The 22,354-nt window shown below is 40.3% G+C and overlaps 1 protein-coding gene across 1 annotated transcript in view; it reads right to left on the bottom strand.

Annotated features, from left to right (window-relative positions):
• The window catches only part of gpr158b (G protein-coupled receptor 158b), a 61,147-nt gene that overhangs the window by 32,068 nt on the left and 6,725 nt on the right, over positions 1–22,354 (bottom strand). The window contains exons 2-3 of the mRNA XM_062403568.1: positions 21,666–21,771; positions 2,587–2,689 (exon numbers count right to left, since the gene is read on the bottom strand). Of these exons, the coding sequence (XP_062259552.1) occupies positions 2,587–2,689; positions 21,666–21,771 (209 nt within the window). The remainder of the gene's footprint in view (positions 1–2,586; positions 2,690–21,665; positions 21,772–22,354) is intronic.

The following is a 22,354-nucleotide window of genomic DNA, read 5'->3' as shown; positions in this document are numbered from 1 at the left end:
ACTGTGCAGCTCCTCTGGAACATAATGCTAGATAAATATCAGTCGACTTCACAGAGCATGAAAACACTGTGTTAAAGTGCCTCAGTAGAGGATTATTGCAAGAGAATACAGGAAGTGTTGGGGTTAATGGTTAAACAAGTCAAATAAGAATAGAGTGCTACATTTACACACATGGTTATGAACATATCAAGCAATCAGGCTGATGTAAGAACTCACAGTGTTTTTATCTTTTTTCCATCATAACAACTTGTGATTCTCCCTCGCACTGTCTTTTGTCTTTTTGCTCTAGATCCCTGTGAATTCAGAGGAGGAATATTATACAGATCATTGTTTATCTGGTCTGTTCATCTTCTCTACTCATGCAATCTACTCACAATCACTGTGTGAGTTCAACTGCTGTCAGGTTGTTTTGAGCTATCTGTGTGATCTAGCTATCTATCCATCTATCCATCTATCCATCTATCCATCTCTCTATCTATCTATCTATCTATCTATCTATCTATCTATCTATCTATCTATCTATCTATCTATCTATCTATCTATCTATCTATCTATCTATCTATCCATCTATCCATCTATCCATCTATCCATCTCTCTATCTCTCTATCTATCTATCTATCTATCTATCTATCTATCTATCTATCTATCTATCTATCTATCTATCTATCTATCATCTATCCATCTATCTATCTATCTATCCATCTATCTATCTATCTATCTATCTATCTATCTATCTATCTATCTCCCACTATCTATAAGTCTGTTTATAATAATTTATTATTGCATGTTGTAGTTTTTCTTTCTCCATATTCTCTCCCATTTGATATCTGTCCCTTGGCCTGTTGCTAGGGAACAAAAGAAACTGTCTCCAGTCTGGTCTGTTTTTTTCGGGGGGGGGGGGGGGGGGGGTATATGAGGAATAAGAGACAGGCTCGACTGCTACTGCGACCCAATCTGAGCTGCAGTGGTTTTTAATGACGGGGTCTGCACAGGGTTTTGATGATGAGCCTCTTCACAGACTGAGCCATTTCACTACAGGCCTCATCACGCTGCATTACAATAAAGCTCCAGCTTAGCACATCATCCCCCCGAGGTGCAGTGGTGTTGGAGTCAGGGATGAAAACAAGCACAGTTGCTTGATTATCTCCCTCATCAGGGCCGAGATTTCTGCCCGAGGACACTGGAGCGTTTTCAGTGACGGTGGCAAGACACAAATTCAAATCCAAAGCAGCAGCAGGCGGGTAACGTTATGGGTACAAGGTCAATTTACAAGGGTGAAAGGATGAAAAGGTCTAAAGCGAAGTTGTGTGTACACGTGCAGATGTTAATTCAAATTATAATTCATTAAAACTGTGTTACCTGAAAAAAATAAGAGCTAATGGAAATATATGAGTGAGGCAGATAACATCGATCTGCTGCTCATTGAATCCGTCATCAGGCGGAACATGTCTTTGCAAAAGTGAAAAACAAAAGTGAAGTGAATTGATTGGATGTCAACATGTGTTGTCTCTTCTCCTAAATACATAAGCTGGAATCATTAACCTGCCCCACTAACAAGTTTACTACTCTGCCAACAGAAGTTGACCCCCTTGAAAACGAGATGGTTCATCTCAAGGGGTTTTAGCCTCTAATTTTAACAGTTCTAAGTTTGTATTATTTTTTTGAAAAAGTTATAATAATATGAAAATGAACTCATAATATTACGAGAATAATGTCTTACTATATCATATATAAGTAAAACAGTTGAATGTAAAGCTGCATGTCATGTTAGATGGGAAATATCAGAATATTGGTTTCTCATAGTTGTTTAATCCACTTGTTTTTCTTTTCTCTCAATATTATGATTCTGTTCCTAGTTAAATTATAACTTTATTCTCGTTATATTACTACATTCTCCTCAATTGGGACTTTATTCTCCAATTTATTTTTTGTGGGGTGGCTGGTGTCTCAGGAGAAGAGGGGGTCGTCCACTAATCAGAAAGTTGGTGGTCTGATACCTGTCTCAAGATTCTGATACACGAAGTGCCCCTGATGGCTCTGCTGGCAGGGATGATGATGCACATATTTCTTGTATGAACGAATGAATGGCAAAACTGTACTGGTAAGAACGTTGAGTGCATCATTGATTGGAATTTTTTTTAATTCAACATGGCCCTAACACTCTGGAACATTGAATATCTAATGTGTGAATGAACCTATTCTGGTTTATTCAAGCAATATGAATGTAACCCTGGCATCTCGCACAATATCAGCTGTGATTGACGGACAGATAAGTGGTATAGATAATGGATGAATGGATGGATTTAACATATCTGTGATCCAGATGCCACCAGTAGCTCCCACTCGAGCTCTGGATAGAACCACAGTAGATATTTCCAAACTGAGAAATCCTTTGACAGCAGATTTAGTTTTCTATGACCTCATAAGCCCCGGTACGCCTGCTCAAAGACATGACAAGAATTTCTAACAAAATGTGTGGCTGCACTTAAAACTGAAAAAAAAACAAACGAGTTGTGTTCGAAAGATTCAAACTTTTCATCCAAGCACTCGCTGCAAGATGAAGTCACACAGGGATTTGTAACCTACTTTTAAAGCCATTGAGGGCCACTCTGCGTGGGTGGTAGAATCCTCTCCTGCACTGGCACTTGTACTTGTCCAAAACGAATCCATGGCCACCGATGGGCATGCACTGGGAGACAGAAAGGCAGAGACAGACGAGTGTTTGGTTATTTACCTATTTGGGTAAACTGCAAGTAGATCACAGTTGCATGGAAGCAATACTGAGAAGCTGTGGAGAAAATGAACGTTAAACAACGGCATGGAGGAGGATGATCAACCGACTCGGTGACTCAGCCAACGCAGCTCCCTGCTTCTTCAATCCAACAGCAAGTGGGAGTGAAATTGAAAATACGGTTTTAAATATTACAGGGCACAGCGACAACAACATCAGACAGAAATAAAATCGGATGGTTAGCTGTCATTTTACACAGCAACACATTCGAAAGGATTATTTAATTTAGCCAACCAACAGCAGACCAAGTGATACTACTCATTAATCACAGACATACATTAAGAATGGAAATGATAATTTAATCGATGCGTTCATCAACATAGATTAATAAGCAACAACTTTGGCAAGAGTTCATTCAATTTAAGGAGGATGGGGAACATATTTTCCAAGTAAGGGCCATTTTATTTATATAGATATACCGACAAACACACAAAATTAACTCCCCATCTTCCCCAAGTCCTAAGCCACAGGAAACAATTTTCTAGTGGATAACTGATGTTATTCTTAACACAGTGCTTACTACTAGAGCAGATCTCCATGCATCAGGGCTCAATTACAATCACTAACCTTCCTGACTAACATAAACGTAAGAAAACATGGTCAAAAGACAATGGCAGGCACCGGCTCTGACTCTCAAACACAAGTTACAATAAAGGAACAGCGAACTGGTTGTTGGGACAGGCGGGAGATGATTTCCCCGTTTGTGGCTCACGGCGATATCTTGGGTCCTTATCTTCGAAACAAGCAGGAGTCAATCAGCTGCAGGATTTAATGAAGTCGTCCAATCACCTCACCATCCAGGCACAGACCAATTTGCATGCGCACACACATTTTCACACGTCATGCCAACATTCAGGCCACTGGAGAAGGGACATTCATACAAATGCTATATAACCACAGTCATAACAAAGGGGCCATAGCCTACCAAATTATTGAACATGTACATATTATGTCACTGGACAGAATTTAAAGTGGAGGAGCTGCTGTGATGAAAGTAAAATGTCAGACTAGTCTGACAACTTAGTATCATCATCATTACCATACATCACGCTATCCTTTCTAGTGTGACGGCTGGAACTGCTTCTCTTTAGCGATGCCAGGTTCATCAGTGCGAGCGCGTCCCCGCAGACTGAGCGTTTCTCTCGGAGTGTGGCCCACTCCACATCCACTTCCCCTTTTCTTCAGAGTCGCTGTGATGTGTTTAAGTGATGAAACATAGCAGGAGGTTTCCTCATCCTGACCTTACAGCCAGAAGGGACCACACTGAAGCACATGGTAGTTAACATATGTAACTGTAATGTAGAAATGTGAACCAAAGCCCTGCAGCAGTGCAGAGATACTCCCCCCCCCCCTCCCTCGTCTTTCTAACCAATCAGGGAAGGGAGCTCACAGCTGTCAATCTAAGAGTTATCATACTCTTCTCACACCCAGGTCTAAAGAGAGTTAAAGCTTCTGTAAAAAAAAATGTTGCTACAGCTTAATCAGAGAGTCCTGCATCAGCTAAACATGGCAAGGATGCAGGTGAAGAAGTTTTGTCAAAGTAACATGTAGATTATTCGATTTTTAAGATTTTCTTTAAAAGTTTTTTTTTTGTGATTCATGTGAAGGGGTAGCTGGAAGGAGAGGAGGAGGAGCTGACTGACATATTGTGGCTTAAAGTATGTTTTTAAGCAAATGTGACAAAGTCAATGGTTCCAAGTTATAAAGTTGAAAGATTATTATTTTTTTTTTATAGGAAATCAAATATCTCAACAGTTTATCTTACACAACAAAAAAAAGAATGAAAGAATTACTTCAATTGGTGAAACAAATTGATTAAGTTTGTTCTATTCAAAGTTATGTGATACGAGCACAATTCCAAATTTGATTTGAGAAAACTTTAATTAAATTCAGTGTCACGCTTCGAAAGCTGTTTGAAGTTTCTTTTTACAGTTAAGGCTTCGTTCAAAATAACCAATTCATCATGGAAAAATGTATTTTGTTTAATAAATAAAGAATACATTTACTGGGTAGCAGCACTAAAGATAGCCAAACATATCCTTCAAAAATTTAACTCAATTAGAAGAGTTGTCAAGTTAACACATCTGGCGGACAAAAATATGCGTTACCATGCATTTTGAGTAATATTAACATTGCAGTTTCACAATATTTGTATTTTGAAGGAACTCACTGATTCATGGCAACTCACACTGGGATTAGTACAGCTAACCAATAGAGAACCAGTATAACATGTATAATGCAAAAGACACAGAGGCTGCACTGTGCTCTTCATCTTTACTGAATCCAAATATTATCCATGGTCCCATCAGTTAAAACAGAATCACAAACTGAATAAAACACAGTTCCTATGTGTTTTCCCTGCCGTCTGATGATTATGCGCCTTCTCAGTGCCACTGCAGTGGTTGGTCTCAGTTTATGAACTTGTTTCAATCATGTTATTGAGCCTCCTATACGCTGTCTACATGCTTCTCTGCAGCGTGAGGCAGCAGACGCCCCAGTTATAAACAAGCCTGGTGTCGGGGGAAATCACAGGGCTTTGCCAAGTAACAGGGAAACTAATTAATATCTAAATTAAGAATTAAGGGTTGTTTGCAGAATTTAAGTGCGTCTGAATAGATCCAGCTCGCATCTATAACTGTGGGAGCGACGTCGGCTTACAGACCATCTGGATTGAAAACACACTGAATGACACACGCACACAGGCACCAGGATGGACACACTCATGTGAACAGAAAATAGACCAAAATACAGCTGTAATCAATTTGACATGAACGTGCATGAATAGTGCATTATATTGCATGCTTACAGTAAAAACATTATATATCCTCTGGGATGGCTGCTGGGAAGAACACTGCAGCCATATTTATACTTCATGAATCAGTGATTTTAGATTTTTTGGTATAAAATTATTCAGAATACCGCCCATGTTTTGGAAACAAGCCCATATTCATTTAATATTCTTGTTTGCTTCCTATTAAGAGTTCATTGAGAAAAACTGATACGACTCTCATGACTGTGTTTGGCAAAAGAGCAAGGTGATAGCCTAGCTTGGCATTAAGAGCAGCAGGTTGGAAACAGCCTGCCTGGCACCTTCAGCAGTCCAAAATAAAGATAATCTGAAGATGAATGACATGATAGCTCCTGAATAGTGAAGTCAAATAATCTTGATTGCCCCCTGGTGGCTGGCTGCAGTAGAAGTCATGAACCCCGCCTCCTCCATGTTAGCTGACATGGACACATGAACAAGAAATTCTCCATGATGGCTTTTGTCATTTTAGTTAGTTCTTATCACACTGATGTATGCTCAAGTGTTCATGCTTCTGATAAATTTGGTTTAATTAGTTATTTGATGATATTGTCTTGAATTTGAGACTGAAATTGAGCGCTTATATCATAGGTTAGTTAGATTACGCAACATGAACAGGATGGATACCACAAACCATAGTGAAAGGATACAGTCTGGGTGAGGAAAGAACCACTCCACATGAATGAGTGGATTTAGGAATTTTGTTTTACTTTCTTCCTTCTTTGTTTCCCACAGAATTCGTTCAATCAATGGCAGTAGCGGGGGTGCATACGTACATTCACATATGATGCTCCGACGCACAACAGATTCTAAATAACAGGTTCACTGAATGCAGAGTGACAGACAAGTTCTCACACGCCAGGTGCAGATGCATACACGACTGCATCTTAAATAATGAGGTCTAACTGCTGGGATGGTAACAACTTTACGGATAATAGCACAAGCAAGCACACTGCTGCAATGTAAAGGAGCAGAATGCCAAGTTAGAGATCCCTTGTGTTATTATGAGAAGTGTAAAACATGTTTTGTGCTCATAGTAGAATATAGCAGACCGCCACAAACTAGGTAATGGGAAACATTTCTTTGACATGATGACCTATAGTTAGAGCTATGTGTTCTCAGAGTGACCTCCTACTTTTGTATATAAGTAGGGATGTTTCATGGATCTTTGTATATATAGTCCATGGTCCAAGACTATCTGCACTGCTGATCCTCTGTCAAACAAACATGTCTTGTCAGTTGTACATTTCTATTTGTGGAGGCATTAAACCAGTGAAATACAGTGTTTTAATAATTAAACTCTCTTATGTTTGCGTGCAAGGTAAACTAGAATCAGCAGGTAATTACCTTAACTAAGCTCCAGATTTTAATTAGAATTAATGGTTTATATTACCCTATTTCCTACCACAGCTCTGCACTGATGGGCAGTGGGTGAAAATGTTGAACTGTTGGTTTAGGAAAGTGCTACAATTCTAAACTGGAATGGAGTGGCGTGTTAAAGGCATTGTCAAAGTAGTCCTTTAAATGTAGAATGAGATTGCTTTTTATAAAGGGTTTTACTTGCTGCAATGGAAAAAACGTTTGCAATCTCATCTTGACCACGAAATGACCCCGCTTCTTCCATATGAAGGTTTTATTTTTGCAATTCATTCGCTGCAGAGGCAAGCTTAGATATACACTTTATTTCAGCTTATAGCAGATAATGATGCGAACAAGAAGCATATAAATCCAATGTACAGCAAAAGATTTCTGAGACAGACATTTCATGGGTCCTCGCCTGTCATTTTGGATAGTTATTCTCTTTCTGTCTTAATATGTTCTTCAAAATTGGCAGAGTTCCGAAAGCTACAGCTGCCGACTTAACTTCTGCACAGAGAGTTGATTTTCAAAGCTGACAAACGGCCCCCAAATCTCTTAACTGAGAAGCAGCAGCCGGAGGGGTGGGCTGCCGAGGGTAGAATGTCTTCAGTGAAGTGCAAATGGCTGACAGAATAAACAGATTCACTAAATAATTACCTCAGTGTTGCGCCAGTGAAAACAAGCAGGACTGGGAGTTTTTTAAAACATGCTTCCACTTTTATGAAAGGAAAATGTGAGCATAACACCTTTGAGACTGCATGTCTTTATCCTCTATGCCAGTGGTTCTCAACCTTTTCTCAGTGACGTACCCCCGTTGAAAAAAATAATTCTGCAGAGTACCCCCTAACCAGTGCAAAGCATTTTTGGTTGAAAGAAAGATGTAATGTGATTTATTAATCCTTGTAACTAGACACATTCAAATTTAAACCTCCATCAATGTCCATAACATTGCTCATTTGAAGTGGTCTCTCTTGAAATATTTGGAAATAAAAAGATATAAAAATAACTAAAGACTTTTATTATTATCTAAATATAAATAAAGATTTGTACACATCAAAATAATTATCAACTTAAAGTGACCTCTTTTGGGATCATAATAAAGATATATTCTCAAGTTGAACTCATGAACTTAATTACAGCTAAACACTTCTTCCCAAAAAATAAATCATTAACTTAGTTTTAAATAAAAGATTAGCTCAAAACATATTTTTTAAATATTTATCATCTTAAAATATCTTCTTTAAGGATCGAAAAGAATACTGACAGGTAGCTTGTTTCCGTTTGCTTATGGGAGTCTTTTCGCATCGTGTCTTGAGATGACCTGAATTCAGAAAGTTTCCTCTTAAAAAACTCAGGTGGCTTACCAACATGACTTTCATGTTTTGTCTGGAGATACCGCTGATGATATGGTGGCTTAATGCCACTGTTGGCTAATCTCTCCCCACAGAAAAAACAAAAAGTGTAAATAACCCAATCTATGTTATTGTTAATATTGTTGTAGTGTCATTCTGTTATTTTATTGTGAAATATTTGCTCGCTTTAAGGTCATACAATTTCATTTCCGTTTTTGTATTACATGCTTTTATTTTGAAAGGGTACCGGTAGAGACGCGGACTTCTTGTTATGAATCATTAACTTCACAACGGAAAACTTTTACATTTTAGCGACCCTCCGAAGAGGCACAAGCTCTCACGGTGTTGTTTAGGGAAGGCTCTCTGCTCTGGTATCGCCTTCTTTGGTACTTGTCCCTCCGTGTTTCAGCAGCATTGCTGCTGCACTTCAACTCGACTCCATTGTTGAAGTTTTCAAGGCGGCAGTGATGACAGGTGATGACAGGTGGCGTGTGCCAGGTTGGGACAAACCATCGGTATGGGGGAGACTCTGTTTTTTTAGGATAATGAAATTGAAAAGCCTATTGAATATACAATTTAGTTCATGAACTTACACTTATATTTTATTGAATATTTTTTAAATAAAAAAATGTCAAGGGTTTTTGAATGGATTCTAATTTTAAATATATTAAATAAAAATCTCAAGTACCCCCTGGAGTACCTTCAAGTACCCCCAGTTGATAACCACTGCTCTATGCGGTATTGATTGACTGAGGTTTACAGGTACTACTCTGAAGTGTCTGTGTCAGGTGGGGATCTTTAAATCTACTTTTGGTTTACCTATGAAAGCAAATAAACAACCAAAGACCAGGATCAACAATACAAGCATCAACTGAATCCCTGATAAGATTTTTCATTCACTTGCAGCCATTGTGTAAGACTGGACAGTCTTTTTGCAAGAAATTTATGATGTGAACCATAAAGAACCCCAGAGAAAGAGGCTTTGAGTTATTTGGCGCATTTTCATGACTGCTACAGGACCTGAAACAAACCACACTGGCAAGCAGCTAGATTTGATCAAATGTGATTCCATCATTTTTTACTTTATTCTTTTTATCCCTCGAATTTCACATAAATCTTTAAAAAGGATGTTAGTCAGTAAAACAAGATTAACACCTCGTTTTCACACAGTCTTGTGCCACGTAAGTGTCATTAATTTTGTCGCAGTTTTTCCACCAACCAGTTCTACGACTACAATCTTTGAATGTGTCTCATTAGTTGTGCCTCGATCTGATCATACCTGTGAAATGAAACTCTACCAAACACAGAGGCACTGGTTTGAACTAAATCTTCCTCTTTTTTATTTTTCACTTTTTTGTTCCTCCAAAACAAAAATGAACTTTGGGTTTGGCCAGAATGTATCTGTCTCTCCTGGAGGAGCAGGTGGCGAGCGGAGAACTCAGCCTCCCTTGGGCCTCCCGTTAAAGCTAGAGTCCAACTTTGAAACTTTCAAAAACCACTGAGCAGATGAGGGATGGGAAGGGATGGGATGGATAGATGAAGGGATGGATGGATGGCTGGATGGATGGAAAAACCTCCATACCACAACCAATCAGATGCAGCATTTGTTATGAATTTCTTTTCTGCTTATTCTAAAAGATAAGACAAGGAGAAAACATGATGCTTATTTTTTGGACCCCTTGAATCTGAATTGTTGCCTCCGTTAAGGCTGCCTTGAGTTATCACACCACAAGCACTTACTTGCTTCCCTAGGGCATTTTAAAGCACCGCAAAGAAGTGAGTAGAATAAACACCTGAGTGTGTTGCTTTGAATATTTGAGTGGCAACATCGTTTTTGGAGAGGGGAAAAAGAATATAACACCTTTCACAAATAAACACTAACAGCCACCTACATCTCGCTTTTCTTCTGCAATAGAAATAGAAACAATTGTCATTCACTCACAGGTAAAATGACATGTGCTTCTAATTGTCTCCAATTGGCATTGATGGCAACAGAGCACCCAGGTGAATGCGTTAATTCCTTCCTCTTCTCTTATTCAGTAGGCTGGATGCTGGCTCTGCACCTTTGCGTGTGTAACGTTATGACACGCACTGAACTTTTGGCTTTGGCTCGTAAATGGCCATTGTACGTTTTGTGTTTCCCTAATGTTACATCTTGGGAACAATAGGCAACAGCAACAGAAAATGTCTCTGTATCATGCAAGCTGCTACACTGGGAAAGACAGCAAGGTAGGAGACCTCCTTCGTTGTCGGTGCGTTTGTGAAACAGAACATGACTCACTGGGGTAAGAACCAGAAACGGGCAAACTCCTTGAAGTGCAGATGGAAAAGGAGTCAAAAAACCCACCAATACCTGCTTATTTTGAAGTAAACAAGTATAAGATTTTTTTCTGTCCAATCTCTCTGACCAAGGTCAAGTGCAGATTGCAGGATATTGACATGAGCCATCAAAACTGGATTCATAAGTCACTCAGCACCTCTGAACTACCTTAGCAACTCCATATGTCATCTATCACCACCGCTGCTTTTTACAACAATGCTCACGAGGCATGGCCCCATGAAAGAGCTATGAGATGGCTGTTTGACTTGTCCCCGTTTGATGGATCACCTTCATCACACCGCAGACTGAAAGTGAGGAAGTATTTTATAATTGCAACTTGCTCCGAATGCCGACTGGGGACATTTAATTCCACTTGGCTACCAGGGTTCAAGGTTGCCTTGTCAATCATGGATAGACTTTAAAGAAGGGCACCCTGGGGAGGGGGTGTTTTATAACAGAGCTGAGACCTGATCCTTGCATACGTTTTAGATGGCCTGGAATATGAAACAACTCTGTTGATATTTTTGTAGTGAATAACTGGTAACAGCAGGGATCTTATGATATTAACACAATCATAATTAAAACTAAAATATTTGTGAAAGAAAAACCTAAAAATCAGTAAAAAATGTAAATGTTTATCCCTTTAACCTGAAAACATTTTGTTTAGTCTTTCCCCATAGCGGCCCACTATAAATGTGTCGTAGTAAAGATTGCTAACATTCTTCACAGCCTGAACAACTGCACCATTTCTCTAGCGATATTTGCAAACCTAGGTGAAAACTACATTTAAGACTGGATTTAAGACTCAAGGTCGACAAACTGTGTTTCAATCTAATATTACATCAGATTTGAGTCAAACAGATTTGTGTCTCCATTTCCTCCCACAATGAATGAAGTCAAAATATTCTGGATACGAACGCTGCCATCTTGCGCCAAGGATTGGGAGAGACTGAGTAGTGTTCATGGATGAAGCAGCAGCATCGAGGTCCTGCCAATCACTGGTCAGTCATAGCTGTCAACATTGTTATAGCATTAAATAAGTAAATAATAACTAAAATCTATTAGCTAACTCAAACCAATCTTACCAGTAAAGCGAAGACGTATAACTGCCTCATATATCAGAAACAATATTGAGAAAAGTATATTACATTTATATTTTGTCTCATCCACCAACACGTAGGAGATGGGTTGCGTGTGCAACAGGTGCTCAAATGTAAATAATGCGGGGGAGGGAAATGGATTAATTTGAGGGAAGCAGACCATTTTTTCATTGAGGAGGAGAGAAGCCATTAAAATGAGATTTTGGATTGATGGATACTGTAACAGAGGAAACACTATATGGTGAATACCAGCATCTTTTCAGTGATTTGTGCTTCGATGACCAACGCTATACCACCACAGCAATTTTGGGATGACTTTGAATTATAAAGTTCCAGTTACACCGTTAATCTTTTGTCTGTATTTGCCAAGGTTGTCAGCCTTTAAATCCACACTATTTTAATTCACAAATTGACATTGCCTTGAGCTTCAACAGCCTGATCTGACATGACTTAAGGAAGTTTATCAGATATTCACACTCAGACTAACAGCAGGCGCCTGGGACCAAATAGACATTGCTGTGTAAAATAATCCCTTTAAACTTCACAAATCCCAGAAAAACCACACAACAAGGCAATTAAACCTAAACTCTTCGTCTGCCCAGCGATCACACAATCACAATACAACCTCGCGCAGAAAACCAGGTAACAATATCACATAACGCCATCACACAGCTCTTCACATGAAAACAATTCCTCCACAGAAATGCCTTCAACCTAAAATCGAATTATCCGTAACTTTCAAATGGAGGCCCCTCATGTTTGGACTGCAGCCTGTGGTACCTGTTTTCCCACCGTGTAATTTGATAAAGAGCTGTGAACACGACACCGAGATGGGAGTTGGCAAAGAGAGAAAAAGAGGCAGAGAGAGAGAGAGAGAGAGAGAGAGAGAGAGAGAGAGAGAGAGAGCACTCTGCGTTCCTCAGAGATCTATAAATACACTGAAAGCATTAAACCCCTAAAAGCATTACAATCACTCTGTCTCTTGGGTGGGGAATCTGCCTGCTGCAGTTCCACAAGACATCCAGCCGCTAACAGTAGATGTCTGCGGAGTCGATACCTTGGACTTGAGCCTATTTGGAATTTCCCCATCAATTTGTGAGGCGAAAACCAGAGAGATATAGCCGGTTATCGATCGGTGAATTGCCGCGGGAACAGTGACGTGACCAGAGGGGGTGTCACCACGAGGGGGACGAGCTGAGTGCTGCCGTTAGTCCCCCTGCATCTCTAAAGGACTTTAGCGTAAGGAACAGAGGTGATTTAATTGTAGAGTCAGAAATTCATCCCTAAAAATGTTACCATTGGGATTGGCTGCGCAGCCTCAGGAAATGTGTCAAAAGTGAAATGAAAGTCTCACTTGGCATTTTAAAACTGGAGCCCCTCAGTTTGCCCACACAGACATCTGGGTAGGTGGGCCGCAGCTCCCCACGTGGACTCACGGGACGCCTCTCTCAATTAAGATCCAACTGCTGCTGCCGACTTGACAGGCTCTTACATTTTGCCGTGGCAGCTACTGAGCTGCAGGCAACAGATTAGAGTGTGAATGGTGTTTCTCTGTGGAGGATGAGTCCTCCCAGACGACTGTCCCTCTCCTGTGTCACTACTCATCCCTCCCTCCCTCCCTCTCTTCCTCCCTCCCAAGCTCGTCCTCCTCTCCATCCTATACGCATCCGTGTCCTTCCACTCTCCTTCCACTCTACATGCTATCATGCATGTTTCATGAGCCTAATTACAGCTCAAAGAAATATGCTGGACCTGCTAGAATATACTGCCGAGAGGAATGCTACCTACAGTTTTCTTTACAAACATCTCTTTTCTTGGTAATATGTGCAGTAGTATGTGAATCACAGTGTAAAGCACTTTCCAGAAAGCAGACTTTGTAGAGGACCCTATTCATAGGAGATATTTATAGATTAGGTTAAAGCTTCAAAACTACATTGATACGCCCCTGATCCAGGATCAACAACAGCATTGAATGGCTTCTTTCCTGACCCAGATCGCATCCTTCTACCAAGTTTCATGGTAATCCGTCGGGTAGTGTTTGTGTAATCCTGCTGACTCCTAACCCAGACGAAAACATTACCTCCTTGACGGAGATAATAAACAGCCTTATCAACGAGGACAGTGGGACAAAGAGGAACATAGGGACGATTTGTTTGAAGCTAAGAGTGTGTGTTCTGCACTCAACAACATTTGGAAGTCTAAGCAGTACAGCTTAAAAACTAAGGTCCATCTACAGCCACGTCAAGTCTGTCCTGTTGTGTGGTTAATCCTGACAGGAGACCAAAGCTGATATGAACTGGACTGAATCATCCTACCACGGATCCATGCATCGTCTGGCCATGACGAGACCAACTCATTGAAACTATACATAAAAAAACAAAGATAAAAACATCAGCAGCAAAAAAAAGCGGGGGGGGGGGGGAATTGATCACTTCCAAAAGGTTGCGATGACATGGACTTCTCAAAGTAAAAGAAAACCTGGAATGCCAATTACCGCAAAACTTGCACAGATGATAGTCAGTGTGCAGATACAGAATTCTCTTTTTTTTTATCATGAGATGGGGTGTTTTTTAATATTTCCCCCTGTTTTACCAGGGAATAAGAAATGGAGCTAAATGAAAAGAAATATCAGGGACATTTAGGGAGCTGATATTTATGAGTTAAGGAAATTGATTGATTGAATTTGGATGGATTGATTGGATACTGTTGTTCCTTGGTGGAGGTATGTGCCCTACGGAGTGCCATTCTAGTTTGTTGTGATTGTTAGATTGATCATCGCCCTGTCTTAACATTTGTATTGGGACATGACAAAAGCTGCTAATCAGTTTTGTATTAGAACTGTATCGTACAAATATGTATCCCTCCCTTATAGAAATACTGTTGTCAGAGTATGCACACAACAAGCACTAAGCAGATATTATATTGGCTCAGTTGCATTGAACAGGCCCATTTGGAGATAAACCTTGGAGTTACAGAGTCGGCTTTGATGCTACGGTCAAACTATTGGACATGCCTGTAAATTCCTGTTCTGTTATCTTCCTCCCTGCAGACGAAGGTGATTATAGAAATGAATAAACGGAAAGCCTCCAAGCAAAAAAGCTTGTTTCATTTAAGGGACACTTTATTTACCTTGACTTGAACTTGGTGGGTCACGTGGGCTCCATTACAAACACTAATGGTTCCTATGATGTAACAAAAAGAAAACACATGTTCTCAAACACACATATGCATCGACAACTGGTGTGCAGATGCTCTGAGTCTTTAAGCACTTCAGCCCGGCGCTCGCTGTAGAACTTCAAATTCCCCCGAGGAGAGACAGAGAGCCTCTGGCAGAACAAAACAGAAACTGGAGAGTGAAACTGAAAAAGACAGGTTATTTTCTGTCCCCGCTGCTCCTCAAGTCACCTTTTTTACCTGCTCAAGATGAGGCAGCTATAACCAATCTAGTGAGTTTCTGCTTTCCAGACAAATTCGGTTTGACACAGAAGCACCAGAATCCATGATGTTCCTTCCACTTCGACTGTGAGCACTCTACATAGAGTCTTATTCAGCTGGGAATTTGACTATTTCTACTGAATTTAGACTTTTGTAGCCTAAATCCTCTTCTTCCGCCACAATGTGCCAGAGACGATAAGGACAACAAAAGACACAGTAAGGAAATAAATATTTACATTGGTATATTTCCCCCCACACAGCTATTTTTTCTGCAGCAGACCAGGCCATGTATGTCCAGGTAATTAATTTTTCAGATGAGAGGGGACTGTAAAATAGCAACCAAGCTGCAGGCAGAAATAAAGACATTGCTGCCTTTCCTGAGTCAGACGGTGCTGTCCGTGTCTCCGTAAAGGTGAATCGACAAATTACCTGTGTCCCCTGGAAGAAGCTGCAGCGAGCACAAGCGTGGACACCAATTTGTGCAGTGAGGGATGCTGCTGCAGAAAAGGAAGCAGCAGAAGAAGTCGACAAGCTTTTCTCATTAATGACTTTAATGTGCTGGCAGAAAAGAGGGAATGACATGTTGACAGATGGAGGGATCATTTCTGGATTGTCTTTCCTCTGAGGTGATAAAGGGATATTTCACCTAAAATGCTTCCATACTGCTCCTGTTGTGTCCGTAAACCCTGACATTCATATTCGACTCAAAACAGCGTAATTTACACCATGTTTTTAGCCTGTTGTCTTTCTTCAAGTTCCTGCTGCAGTAACTGCAGCTATCGCGAGCTCTCACCATACTCATGGTACCTGAGTTCTGGCCAAACTCACAAGTTCTCCTAAGAACTGCAGCGGTAGATAATGAGTGAATTTTCCTTTTTTGGTTGCGCTATCCCTTTAATTGTCTCCCCCAAAAAATTACCAGAAGGTAAGAACATAAATTTGGGAGGGTGTGAATAGCCATGGTAACAGAGAGTGTGGAAAAGAGACGGATAAAAGAGAAGAGGATGTGAGGCTGATTGAGGAGAGGGAACGAGAGGAGAGACAGAGGGGGTAACCCTACTTGGCTGTCACAGCAGTTTACACTCATTAGCCGAGCTGTGCCTTTGAAGCCCTTTATCTCCAGCGGCACGTTTCACAGGACGGAGAGAGAACACACATGCATACATGCATATGCAAACATACCTCACATTCGCATTACTGTCTACTTACATTTGAAAAGCACAAACAAAGAGAAAATAGTAAATCCTACTTAGATGCATCTACTAACAAATCACCCACACTAATCACTCTCAATTCCTTGTCTAATTATATAAGCAGTGGCTCCTTATGTAAGATACTTTCCCTACGACTGACTATCCATAATGCATGAAGTCTTGTATTTGGTTCGTGGTGACACATTCCGCCTTCCTCCACAGCCTTGCTGTTTCTGGGCAGAGCAGAAGAAAGAAAAAGACGAAGAAGAAGCAGAAGAAAAGAGAGGAAGAAGAAGCTCTATCTGAGCAGAACAATGCTCAACTGTCTACAGCTAAATTCAACCCACAGCTTATAAATAAAGGGCTACATAGGCGTTTTGTCCTCACTAAAACCAGCTTACTTGTCCAATTTTTGTTTACAGTACACTTAAATGTTCTATGGTATAATGTGAAGCACTTTATATGAAATGACAGCTTTTTCTATTGCCCAGGCATGTCAACAGATTGTAGAACAATTTTAAAATTCAGACCACTCCCAACTTTCTCATTTGCCTGAAGACTATTTTAAATTTTTTGACCAATTTTTGAAAATCCAATAATGTAGATGTTTGGAACAAGTCTTAATACAGCAGCTGACATTTCTGAGCTGTCACTAAAATCAAGACAGCGATTAATAAAACTGGGTAATTAACGAAAACAAATCGTTTAAATGAACTCACCAAGATTAGCTTAGTTCAACATCACCAGCCAATATTATGCGAGCTAACAAGCTGAGAATTATGTTATGCTTCATAAATCCTATTTCAAACAAGAAGGGTGTTCAGAGAGCTCATCCTCATCCTCATATCTCACCATGTTAACAAAAGTGAAAAGATAATAATTCCTGGATCTGCCCGTTTATCAGGATTCGCTCCAAAGTAACTGGAAAAAATGTTCTCAGCGTTATGGAACTGTTAGTGTCTGAGATGTGTCTCGCTGGAACAGTGCTGGGAGGCGGGGCGTAGACAGGTCCCAAACAGTTTACTCTATGTCAGCATTGGCCCTGTAAGGTCCAAGACATTTGAAAAACTGGGTGGCGAGAAGATTTCACCATAATACTTTGAATCTTAATTGAGCAATTTGCAATGTTATCACTGTGCCGGCACATAATTCACAATTAGAGATCAGGTTGTAATACTCCCTGCACACTCTGCAGAACAGACCCGTCACATTACCACAGCCAGTCTTGTTATGATCTCTCTCCCGCAGACAGAGCCTCAGGGTGTGTTTGTACTCGATGGGAAAAGCAATAAGCCTTACAATGACTTTCCACAGCCCATTTACCAAAAATTGTTTTTGTGAGCTTCAGAAATAAGCTGGTTTTTAATGTGGATATTGGAACAAAAAAATATCTGGTTTGATCTGGTTTAACAAGTTACAAAATGTGTATATTGGTTTTAGTTAAATGGAAAATAATATGTGGTGTATGGACAGATTAAATATTTCTTTTTTCTGGAAGGAATTTTAGTCATTGAATTGACTAAAAATCTGAGGTATTGCCAGAAATAATAAAAAGGATAATGGGCTGGCTGAACACCAGCGATAAGCAACAAGCTGGGAAAAGAAATTCAACGAGTGATGTGCTTTTTTAAATTTTATACAGCAATGTTATGTGCTTAAAAAGATAATATACTTCAGACTACTTTATAATTTTAACACAAAAGTGCTTGCATTTCCACATATTTGAACCTCCTTTTTAGAAGGCAAACATTTAAGCCATCCTTAAAAGCTGCTGTTTATTGATATACTTTGCTTTATACTCACTTTCCTTTCTAAGATTAGGACAACTCTTTGTCACCTAATGTGATACAGTGTGCTTCTCTCCTCTGTTCGTATTTTACAAATACTCAAAACACCTTCAGCGACATGCCCTTTAACTGTATCCTACATTTTACTTACTCAATGTTTTCATGTGATTTTCATGGATGTTAGCCCGATATCAGTCTGTTGGTCCATCAGCAGATAGAGCCCATCAAACATCCTCTCACAACAACTTAGCCTCTGGGGGCAAATGGTCAATATCTAAAGCTTCCAGTGCAGAAGGCAGTTATCCTCATGTTCCTCCACACAAAACAGTAACAGCTGTACTTTTTTGGGGGGGAGGGGGTTATGGCCACACAAAAGTTTTGCTAATATGCATATAAATGCATATACAATTTAAAAAAAAACTGATAACCAATGCATGTCGATCAAGGTGTTCAGCCTCTTTGGCTCTCCACACACCCTTCTTACCTGCAGGCAACCAAAGCCTGCCCCTCCGTTATTGGCCAAACTAGAAACGGAGACCAAAAGACTTCCAACCACAAAATCCTGTCCCTCACCTTCGAGTTCTGCATATTCAGATGCAGAATGTGTTTACAGAGATTAGTTAGTCGGTTGTTTGTTCCACCACTTTAGTTCAGAGGGAAATATCTCCAAAACGACTTGATGTTTTTCTGTGAAATCTGGAACAGTCCGTTTTTTTCTTTTGCCTCAGCGTCGCACCAATTAGCAAATGTATGCAGGCTAACAAGATGAATCAAAGATGTCAAGCTTCATACATCCCGAAAACAAGTTTCGCCGTTATGAGCAAATCAGCATTTTGAGGTTAGCGTTTCACATTTCTGTCCCGTGTAAAGCTTTTTAAAGCATAAACTAAAACACGGCACCTCTGCAGCCAAACAAGGGCATTGTTTTGAAATAAAAATAAAATGTCTACGTTAACACTGCAGGCGGCCTCTTCCAATTGACGAGGTCATTATGAATTAATCTATAGAAGGACAAGATTAATGACACTGCTACAGATTCATACAGTTTCGTGGTCAATTCTTGTTCCCTTTAGCAAAATATTTGTAGTGAATTTATACAAGGATTCACTGAATATCACTCGGACAAATATGGTTCTATTTCAAGTTCATTTACAACATGCAGACATTTTATGAGGAAAATAAATAACTTTAATCTGTGTACATACACACAGATCACCCACCGAAGATAATTTAAAGCCCCCACTTATTCTATTCTCAGCTGTGATGATATATGAAAGATAACAGACACCATTTGCCCACTCATATACTAATAAAGATCTCAACCACAGGACAGGACTGTGGCACCAGATGTTTGACCAGACATCCCATTTGAATAAGATGCTCATGGAAACAGGACAAAACAGAAGAAGCAACACAACAGATCAAAACGAACACGAAGACCTCCCGTGTCTCCTTCAGAAGGAACCCGCCATCATGACCCACCAGGAGGAGGGAGAAGGCGGGGGGGGGGGGGGGGGCACACAGACAAAGAGCATAGTCAATTATTCACACATCTTGCTGCAATCCATTATACTGCATTTATTATACATCATATGGCCAGCGACATGCCATGCAAGCCTGAGCAGCTCCTCTCATCTGCTGGAGTCAGAGACGCCTCCTGCAATACATCCCATAAAACCAACGCAGTGGCACTGACATGGGCGGAGCACACAGGCAAGTCCATACACTGATGGAGGCGCGCACACACACACACACACATGCAAACACAAGTGCAGAACTATGGCCTTGCTCTCTGTGTCTTCCTCTTCCTGTAAGGTGACAAGAACATGATGTGTAGCTGCTGCTGGTTCCATCACAGTGGTCGCAGAGGTAACGAGAATTATCGCCTTGCGGGTCCATTCCTCTTGTAACCAGTCACATTGCAGGAAATATGGTCACAACCCCCCCCTTGAGTTGATGGCGAGAAAAGTGCTGAACATTATGATGTCCCAAGGAATTTGACCCTCACCCTTTGGGGTATAAAATGTCACCAATTATTTTGTCCCATTAATCATAATTAGCATATTAATACAAAAGTAATGGCCAAACACATGTTTTGTGAGGTCACAGGGACCTTTCACCAGTGGAGATCAGTTCACCCTTGAGTCCACGTGGACATTTGTGCCAGATGTAATTCCACAACCTTAACCATATTTTTATGACTGTTACCATGGCGAACGTTCTTATGGCACTTATTTCAACCCACGCCACAACGTTTTATTCCCTTACTGCCTGAATTTATTTCCAATAATAGAAAAAAAATATTACTTGTGTTTTTGGCTGTCATACAGATGCTAAATTAAGTGGAGATTGTTAATTACAATACCGCATTTACAGTAGATATAAAACTAAGGTATGAGGTAAATTAGCGACATTAGGCATAATGTGGCATAACTTTAATTTGACAAATTTTCCAGTCTCTGGTATGAAGATTGATGCTGGTTTTGATTGAAATTGAATAACATATGTTTCTGTACAATCAGTGCTGTTCCATCATCACAGTATTCATTAACCATAAAAATGAAGGGCTGGTATCAGTTCCCTCTGCATGTTCAAAAGAGTCAAAATGATGGCAGAGGTCCCGGGTGCCTGCTGCAGCAGGGGCGTTAACCATCGGCTGCAGCCTGGGTGCTCTGGGGTGACTGTGTGTAAAAAACATTCTTGGACAACATCAAACAGTTGTAGACCTATGTGGTTCTTTAGGTTCAGTGTCAATCAGCTTATGCTCTGAACCATTTTTCTTAGGCCTCTTTCACACCAACCATGTCTGGTCGGGACCTTCAGACTATTCAGCTTAGTCAGAATCAAAATAATAGGTGTGAAAGGTGCCTTTGAAACATGCTAATTTAGTCTAACCATAAGATGTGGCCTCTGTGCGGATCAAACCAAACTATGGTTTGGATTGTGCACCATGTGGAACCCCCTTTTTTTTTTTATTTCCCGTCTGTCTGACCGATTAAGGGAATTTGAGACAGCATTAAACAAAAGAAGACGTAGAACAAACGCGATCGGCTCTTCACCTCTTTTAAATGTTTGAGAACAATAACTTTGTTGGTAACGTCAGACTCACAAAACAATCAATGTCAAGTATAAAAGCAACCCAGGGAAGCCATGAAAAAACAAAGTCTTAAGTGACACCAACACTAACCAGATCAACCAACATAACAAAGTCATGAACCTCAGTTTGGACTTTCAGGTGTAGAAACGTTCTTAGAGTGAGTGAGCAGCTCCAGGACACTTTAATTAAGAATATTACAGAAACCAGTGATTATATCCAACAGTTAATCTAAACCACTACTGTTGGAAATTATCACCATCTTAATTTCAGGGCTTTAAAGTGGATTTATCTACTTAATAGGCCCTGAAAGATCTATTGCTGAACAAATATCTGAATGGAACAGAAACACAGAAAGAGATTCACTTCCTTTGCAATACATCCAATTGACAGAAACTTCCAGTTATTACTAATTGTGAAAGACTCACTTCCATACTGGTGAGATTGCAGCGGTGGGTTCCAGCAAACCAGCCACTGTTGGAGCACTGGTCAATGTCCACGTCCTGCAGGTTCACGTCCACACGAACGACACCTCTGTGCCCAGGAAAGAAGAAGGGGGGGGAGAGGGGGGAAATAACGGAGTGTGGAGGGAAACATTGAAATTATGAAGGGATTGAATGAAATTGGGGTAGATGCAGAATCAGTAGATTGTGAAAACAATAAGAAGGGAAAAATACAGAAAGAAAGGAGATTAATGGGAATGTAAAGAGAGGTTAAACAGAGGAGAAAGGTGAGAAGTGAGAAAATGAGGGAAAGCAATTTTGAGGGTGTCAAAAAAAGGAAAGAGGGGAAAAGAAATTGCAGGGTTAAGCAAATCAGAGTAGAGGTAGAGGATGAAAGAGGAGGAAGAGGCAGAGGAGGTCAGAGTGAAAGAGAGGAAAATTAAAACGAACAGGAAGAGCGACGCTCAGGGGAAGTGAGGTCAAGGGTGGACGGAATGAAAAGGGAGTGTAGTAATGGACAGAAATTGATGAAATAGATTGAAAGAAATCCAGAATGATGGAGGTGAGTAATGAAGGCAGGGAGGGAGATAAGGGGAAAGAAAGGTGAGACAGAGAAGAGGTTGAAATATTAAAAAAATACTTGAGAAACAAGGTTATGCTATTTTAGAAATGCT

This window comes from Platichthys flesus, chromosome 14 (genome assembly GCF_949316205.1).
Source record: "Platichthys flesus chromosome 14, fPlaFle2.1, whole genome shotgun sequence".
Classification (NCBI taxonomy): Eukaryota; Metazoa; Chordata; class Actinopteri; order Pleuronectiformes; family Pleuronectidae; genus Platichthys; species Platichthys flesus.
Note: the sequence above shows the minus strand (reverse complement) of the source record. Positions and strands in the feature narration are given on the sequence as shown.